This window comes from Macaca mulatta, chromosome 1, assembly GCF_049350105.2.
Source record: "Macaca mulatta isolate MMU2019108-1 chromosome 1, T2T-MMU8v2.0, whole genome shotgun sequence".
Classification (NCBI taxonomy): domain Eukaryota; kingdom Metazoa; phylum Chordata; class Mammalia; order Primates; family Cercopithecidae; genus Macaca; species Macaca mulatta.
Window position 1 is genome coordinate 131,335,940 of NC_133406.1, and position 8,007 is coordinate 131,343,946.

Sequence of the window (8,007 nt, forward strand, 5' to 3'; positions counted from 1 at the left end):
TTTGCTGGCTCTTTCTCTTTGCTCAACTTCTAAATTCTGGCATTCCCTAGGGCTCAGGACTTTAGTCTCTTTTCTTTCTCTAGATGATTGCACCCATTTCCCCGGCTTTAAGTGTAACGCATATGCTGAAGGACTTACATTTTTATCTCTAGCTGAAACCTATTCTGTGTGCTAGGCTCATAAAATTCTTTTTTTTTTTTTCTTTTTCTTTTGAGACGGAGTCTCACTCTGTCGCCCAGGTTGCCCAGGCTGGAGTGCAGTGGCACGATCTCAGCTCACAGCAAGCTCCGCCTCCTGTGTTCATGCCATTCTCCTGCCTCAGCCTCCTGAGTAGCTGGGACTACAGGCTCCTGCTACCACGTCTGGCTAATTTTTTTGTTTTTTTTTTTTAGTAGAGACGGGGTTTCACCATGTTAGCCAGGATGGTCTCAATCTCCTGACCTCGTGATCCGCCTGCCTCGGCCACCCAAAGTGCTGGAATTACAGGCATGAGCCTCCGCGCCTGGCCTTAAAAAGAGTTCTTAGTAGAGAAACAGTAAGACAAACTTATACCAAACATGGTATATAACAACTTTATGCCTCAGCTACATGATCTAAAAGTTAAATGTCCCAGGAGTTGCACCTGGCCGGGTGTGATTGCTCATGCCTGTAATCTCAGCACTTTGGAAGGCCGAGGTGGGCGGATTTCCTGAGGTCAGGAGCTCAAGACCAGTCTGGCCAACACGGTAAAACCCTGCCTCTACTAAAAATACAAAAAAATTAGCTGGGCGTGGTGGTGGGCGCCTGTAATCCCAGTTACTCCAGAGGCTGAGGCAGGAGAATCGCTTGAACCTGGGAGGTGGAGGTTGCAGTGAGCCGAGATCATGCCACTGCACTACAGCTTGGGCGACAGAGTGAGACTCTGTCTACAAAAAAACAAACAAACAAAAAACCCAGTTACGTATTTTCCTCTATTTCTACCACTCTAGGATAAATAGGATAAACCACCAGCATCTCAACTGAACCACTGCACTAGCTTCCTTACTGTACACTTTCACTTGTGCTCCCTTTAGTCTGTGATCCACATAGCAGTCAGAGTACACTTTTGAAAAAATAAACCTGGTCACCTCACACCTTCAGTGGCTTTAAATCTTAAAGTGCACACTTGTTATCACGACCTGTAAGACCCTGCTTGACTTGGCATTTTTACCCTTCTAGTCTCATCTCAGATCACTTACTTTTTTTCTTTCCAATTCCTGGAACATGCCAAGGTCCATGTCCAGTAAAGCCATGCGCTGTTTCCTTAGTTGGAAATGTTCCTCCTCTTGTCTTCTCATGGTTAGGTCCTTCTTGTCTTTAGGTCTTAACTTCAATGCCACCTGGCCAGAGAGGCCTTCTTTGACTTACCTAATTGGGACCTCACCATTATTTTCTATTACTGAACTCTTATCACTATTTAAAATTATGTACTCGTTTACTTGTTTAGTGCTTCCCTCCTCCAATAGATTTTAAGTTTCATCAAGGCAGCAATGATACCTCTTTTATTTTCAGAAGAGGTTTAGCACCTACCATAGTGCCTGGCCTAAGGGAGTAGTGATTTAATAACTTTTTTGAGTAAATGAATGAAGATTTTTGTTGACACTATGAATTTTGTACGTGTAAAACTAAACTCTTAGTATTTCTCCTCTAAATCAGTTATTCTTCCCACCTTCCCTACTGTTGTTGTTGTTGTTGTTTTTCATTTTCCTAGTTTTGATAATGGTTCTTTTATTTCCTCATGCAACTAGATTTGAAATCTGGGACTCATTTGTGCTTTATTTTAATTAACTGCCCCACTCAGGCAGTTAATTTCCTAGACTGTTGACTGTTTATTCAGTTTTTGTTCCTGAAATCTTTCTTGTCTTCCAGGGGCCTCTTTTGTTCTATAATCTTTCCACTTTAATTTGATACACATTTTCACTTAGATTAATCTACCCAAAGTACTGCTCGAATCATGTAATTCTCTTGCTTAGAAACCTACAGTGATGCTTTACTGTCTACGGAGACAAGTTCAGAACTCTGCAGTTTGAGATTTAGGCGCTTGATGGCCTGGCCCTAACCCACCTTTTGCATTTCAGTTTCAAGCTGCCTTTCATGTTAACTTTTGTTAAAAGTTAAACTTTTAACTCCAGCCAAACTGGTCCACCTTCCTGTAACTGTTTTATACTTTTCCTCTAAACTTTTTCTCATGTAATTCTTGCTGATCATAATAGCCCTCTTCTCTTTCAATATATTTCAAGAAAAGATTATTCTTTATTACATATAAATGTATGTGTTTGCCTGTGTATACATACATACATACTCTTATTTATACTGTTTGTTTTTCAAGATCTAACTTGTGTCTCATTTTTTTGTGAAGTCTTCCTAGACCACTTTGGTCTAGAGCAGTGTTACTCAAACTTCTTATTTATTTATTTATTTATTTATTTATTTATATTTTTGAGACAGGGTCTCACTGTGTCTCAAAAAAATTTGTCTACTTTTTTTGAGATGGAGTCTCACTCTGTTGCCCAGGCTGGAGTGCAGTGGCACGATCTCAGCTCACTGCAACCTCCGCCTCCCAGGTTGAAGCGATTCTCCTGCCTCAGCATCCTGAGTAGCTGGGATTACAGGCACACGCCACTACGCCTGGCTAATTTTTGTATTTTTAGTAGAGATGGGGTTTCACCATGTTGGTCAGGCTGGTCTCGATCTCCTGACCTTGTGATCCGCCCACCTCGGCCTCCCAAAGTGCTGGATTACAGGTGTGAGCCACGGTGCCCAGCCTATTTATTTATTTTATTTCTGGGAGACGTGGATTCAAGTTGCCCTGAATATATGCCCCCAAGAGCTTATTTTCTGTTCACAGTTCCTACTGGCAGTAATCATGTGTTGCTTTAGTACATTTCCTATACTGTTGTCCTAAAATAAAATGCATTTTGTTACTGAATTTCTTGTCTCTTTAGCTAGACTCTTAGCTGGGTATAGGAGCATTTCTAGACACTTACTCAGTAGTGAAAACACTGGATTGAGAAAAGTGGTTTCTGTAGCATGGCTCATCTATTGCACTATAGGTGATGCTGTTCCACACAGTTCTCTCAAATGACAAAAAATGGACTTTCTCGTTTCTTACAAAATCTTGTTTAGGCCTTGGGCCTTAAAAGGACACAAGTGTTCATTGGTTAACTGTTAATTTGGATTTTTTCATAGCTGAACAGTATTGATAAACTACATTAAATCGTTAGTATATGGCTCAGTGAACATAATTAGCTGTGTTGCCATTTGGGTATATTGATTTTCCATATTTAAATTTTCATTCCTCCCACTACAGGCAGTGCAGTGGCATCTGTAGCTGTAGATCCCAGTGGTCGTCTCTTAGCCACAGGTCAAGAAGATTCTAGCTGCATGTTGTATGACATAAGAGGAGGAAGAATGGTACAAAGTTATCACCCTCATTCCAGTGATGTTCGCTCTGTTCGATTCTCCCCGGGAGCTCACTACTTGCTAACAGGCTCTTATGATATGAAAATAAAGGTGACAGACCTACAAGGTGATTGAAATCGACTTCTCTGTTTTTAATCTTTCCCGTTCTATTTTGGACCTTTGTTTTTTTTGTTAGTGTAATGTGGTTGATTATATAATCAACCACAACCACTGATTATATAATCAATTCTAATTCAATTGATTATATAATCAATTATATAATCAATTATAATTATATAATATTTTCAATCATTTTATGGTATTGAGCAAATTCTGAGACTGTATTAAGATATATAATAGCAAATTATTAAATAAGCAGTGAATAGTCTTATTGTTAGGTTTTGGTTTTGTTTTTATAGAGGCAGGGGCTCACTATGTTGTCCAGGCTGGACTCGAACTCCTGGGCTCAAGTGATCCACCCGCCTTCGTCTCCCAAAGTGCTGGGATTACGGGCGTGAGCCACCGCACCGAGCCTGTTTTTGTTTTTGAGACAGGGTCTCGCTCTGTCGCCCAGGCTGGGGTTCAGTGGCATGATCTTAGCTCACTGTAGCCTCTATCTCCCCTGCTCAAGCGATCCTCCCGCCTCAGCCCTGCAAGTAGCTAGGACTACAGGTGCATGCCACCACACTTGGCTAATATTTGTATCTTTCATAGAGATAAAGTTTTGCCATGTTGTGCAGGCTGGTCTCGAACTTCTGAACTCAAGCAATCTGCCTGCATTGGCCTCCCAGAGAGCTGGGATTATAGGTGTGAGCCACCATGCCCAACCTTATTGTTAGTTTTTGATTTCTTTTTTGAGGCAGGGTCTCACTCTTTCACCCAGGCTGGAATGCAGTGGCATGATTACTGCTCACTATACCCTTGACCTCCTGGGTTCAAGCGATCCTTCTGCCTCAGCCTCCAAGTAGCTGGAACTACATCTGTGCACCGCCATGGATGGCAAATTTTAAAAATTTTTTTGTAAAGATGGGATCTTGCCATATTGCCCAGGCTGGTCTTGAACTCCAGGCCTCAAGTGATCCTCCCGCCTCCACTTAAGATATTTTTAAAAATCAACATTTATTTATAGTGACTCATTCTGAGATAAATGATAGATTTATATACTCTTATTAGCTTCTACATTAAATAATTAGCATACAATCTTTGTAATTAGGTCTTAGTATCTAGTTTTATTTTTAAACATTCATCAAGCAAATATTGTGTATCAATTAGGGACTGACAGATGAGAATAAGACAGTTAATTCCCTCCCTGATGGAGCTTATATTGAGTTCAATGAAAAGTAAACCAATAAACAATGTAATTTTAGGTATTAGTGCTGTTTAAAAAAATTAGCATGGTAGGGAGATAGTGACTAGGGTGAATAGGGAAAGGCTGTCTGTCTGTCTGTCTGTCTGTCTATCTATCTATCTATCTATCTATCTATCTATCTATCTATCTATCTATCTATTTATTTTGAGATGGAGTCTTGTTCTGTCGCCCAGGCTGGAGTGCAGCGGTGCATCTCGGCTCACTGCAGGGGGAGGGCTATTTTAAATAGGATCATTGGAGTAGGTCTCTCCAGGGAAATGCCATTTGCACAGAGACCAGAATGATGAGGAGGAACAAGCCAGGCCAGGACCCTAGGAGAAGAGCATAGCAAGTATAAAGATGCTGAAGTAGGAACCAGCTTAGCACGTTCATGACACTACAAGAAGCCAATGTGGCCGGAACTTAGTGAACTAAGAGAGAGAGACACAGAAGAATAAATGGCAGGGTTTTATAGACATTTTTAAAGGGCTTTATTTTGAATAGCAGTTATAGGTTAACAGCAAAATTGAGAGATACAGAGATTTCCCATATACTCCTGACTCACACATGCATAGCCTGCCCCCCCCCATTATCAGTATCCCCCTCCAGAGTGGTACATTTATTATAGTTGGTGGGCTATAAGCATTTTAAAAGTATAATGTGAAGCCTTTGGAAGATTTTAAATGGGAGTGATAGGAGCTGAATTATATTTTTAGAGAATTTGGAGTTCTGTAGAGAGTAGATTGTAAGGGGGGCAAGAGTAGAAATATAAATGTCAGTGAGGAGGCTGTTGGAATACTTCAGGTGAGATGATGGTGGCTTGGACTAGGGTGGTGGAGGTGGAGGTAGTAAGAAATGACTAAATTTGAGATATATTTTATTTGGATTCGATTTAGGGAGTGAGGGGAAGAGGATTCAGTGATGATTCCTAGGTTTTTGTCATGAGCAACCAGATGGTGCCATTGAGATAAGGGAGATAGGCGAGGGGAGGAACAGGTTTAGGCAAGAAAACCGAGTTTGGTTTTAGACAAGTTTAACTTAGGATGACTATCAGGCAATCAAGTGAGATGCTGAATGACTATTTGGATACTAGTCTGGAGCTTAAGTGAGAACTCAAGATTGGAGATAAAATATGTATGAATTGTAAATATATAAATGGCCATGTTGCTAGATGAAATTTTGTAGGAAGTTAGGTACAGAGAGAACAGAAGAAATCTGAGGGTTGACTCCTGGGATTCACCAAGCTTTAAGTGAAGAAGAAAAGGGAAACTAGCAAAAGATGGGAGTGGCACTGAAATCAGGGAGAAATCAAGTTGAGAGAATTTCAAAGAGAGAGAGCAACTTGTCAAATGTTGCTGTGTGGGTATGTTACCAAATACTAATAGCATAATTAGGTAGTTAGTAATTTATCCCTGTGTAAACCTTTCAGTGTATTATATTAATGTAGTTTAAGATTTTTTATACTGTAATGTCTTAAAGTAACAGTAAGTCTATAAAATCTGTACCTATTCTTATTTTGCATTGTAAATCAACATCTCTTTTCTAATTTAGGGGACCTCACCAAGCAGCTTCCTATCATGGTGGTGGGGGAGCACAAGGACAAAGTGATTCAGTGCAGATGGCACACCCAGGATCTTTCCTTCCTGTCATCCTCTGCAGATAGAACTGTCACCCTCTGGACTTACAACGGGTAGAGCACACCCCATGGTGTAAGTCTATGCAGCAAAAGCACAGAGACTTAAGACTACTGAGTTGTGAAAATTACAAATCTGAAGAACGTAGTGTCCAGGAAAGTGATTTAGCACGAAGAGGCCCCTTATTACCATGTATCCCACTGATAGGAGGTGTTGGGTGGTGTTATTCCGCAGTGCTTTCAGTCTTCCATGTGAGCTCGTGCTGCTGTGACCTGCTATATGTAGTCTCGTTGCCAAAGTCTGCAGAAGAGCTCTTCCGTTGTTGGTGTGCACTCCAAGTCAAGGTGGACAGTGTGTTTACAGTTTAGTATTAAATGCATTCCTTGGTCTTTGCCTAAATAACAGTTTTATATGCACATTGCAATGGAATTATACTTCAACTATATTATTAAATGTAATGCAACCAAGTTCCTCCCAGATTAAACTTCCCAGGTGTTCAGAATTACTTTTGCTCTTCTCATGATCCCATATTGTATTATCACTTGTCTTCTAGAGGTCAGAATTCCATAATATATGTCACTCAAAAGTTACATGGTTGCTTTCACTTAAGGATCATTATGGAGTTTAAAGATGAATGAAAAACTGCTTCTTCACTATGTGGTATAGGCCCTTTCTTTTTTCTTAAACCCAGGGATATGATTATTTTGTCATATAATTTTGTTTCAGGCTAAAAGGTAAATGTGTTTGCTTCAGAAACTTGTTAACTTCAGTTTTTTGAATGCAACAGGATACCTCCCTTCCAAACTGAACCATAGAAGCAGAGCAGCAGCAGTTATGTGATGCAACACTTGATGGGGCAGTAAATTTACTGGCTAGCAGTTTTCTCCTTAAAAATTAAAATCCTTGCCATAGACCATAGCATGGCTTGAAATGCTATGTCTGCATGATAATTTAAAATGGAAGATTTAAACTTTGCACTCCAAAAGCTTATTTGGATTTTTTTCTTGCACTGTTTTGTGTAATGCAGAATAATGATTTTATTTCTACAGCTTTGTAGATTCTAACATTTATGTATCTTTATTTTCATATTGTACAGTAATTTTACTTTAAATTATTTAAATAGGCTATTTTATTTATTTCAAATGCAGTTGTATTGGTTCTCATTATTGAACTGTCTGTGCACTGTATGTAGCAAGCATTTTTCATCTGTTGTATACAAGTGGAAAGGGTATTAGAAGTGTAACTGTGCTATTATTTCAATAAAGACCTCTTGACACCTAAAACTGTTTCTGTTCCTCAGAGTCTTTGGCTTTCAAAAGAATGTTATTTTTTCAGTTTACTGGGAGAAAGTGAGGTCCAATGGATGAAGCCCGTAATCAGTTTCTTAGATTCTTTCTAAAGTTCTTCTACTAATTTGCTTTTTAATCCTTGGCAACTGTATAACTTAACAAAAAAATAATTTTTCTAGAAATGGGGTCTTGCTTTGTCCAGGTTGGTCTTGAACTTTTGGCCTCAAGTGATTCTCCCGAGTCAACCTCCTGAAGTGTTGGGATTACGAGCATGAGGCATTGTGCCTGGCCTGTATAACTTTTGTGTGTCTTCTAT

General features: G+C 39.7%; 1 protein-coding gene across 8 annotated transcripts in view; it reads left to right on the forward strand.

The window, feature by feature from the left end:
- The window catches only part of WDR47 (WD repeat domain 47), a 70,713-nt gene extending 63,028 nt beyond the window's left edge, over positions 1 to 7,685 (forward strand). For 4 of the 8 annotated variants that reach the window (XM_001088345.5, XM_015146604.3, XM_077952143.1 and 1 more), the window contains 2 exons: positions 3,329 to 3,547; positions 6,320 to 7,685. In XM_001088345.5, coding sequence (XP_001088345.2) covers positions 3,329 to 3,547; positions 6,320 to 6,462 — 362 coding nt within the window. In that variant the 3' untranslated portion in view covers positions 6,463 to 7,685. The remainder of the gene's footprint in view (positions 1 to 3,328; positions 3,548 to 6,319) is intronic. The other 4 variants (XM_077952146.1, XM_077952152.1, XM_077952157.1 and 1 more) reach the window with 1 other exon arrangement.
- Positions 7,686 to 8,007: the final 322 nt, after the last annotated feature.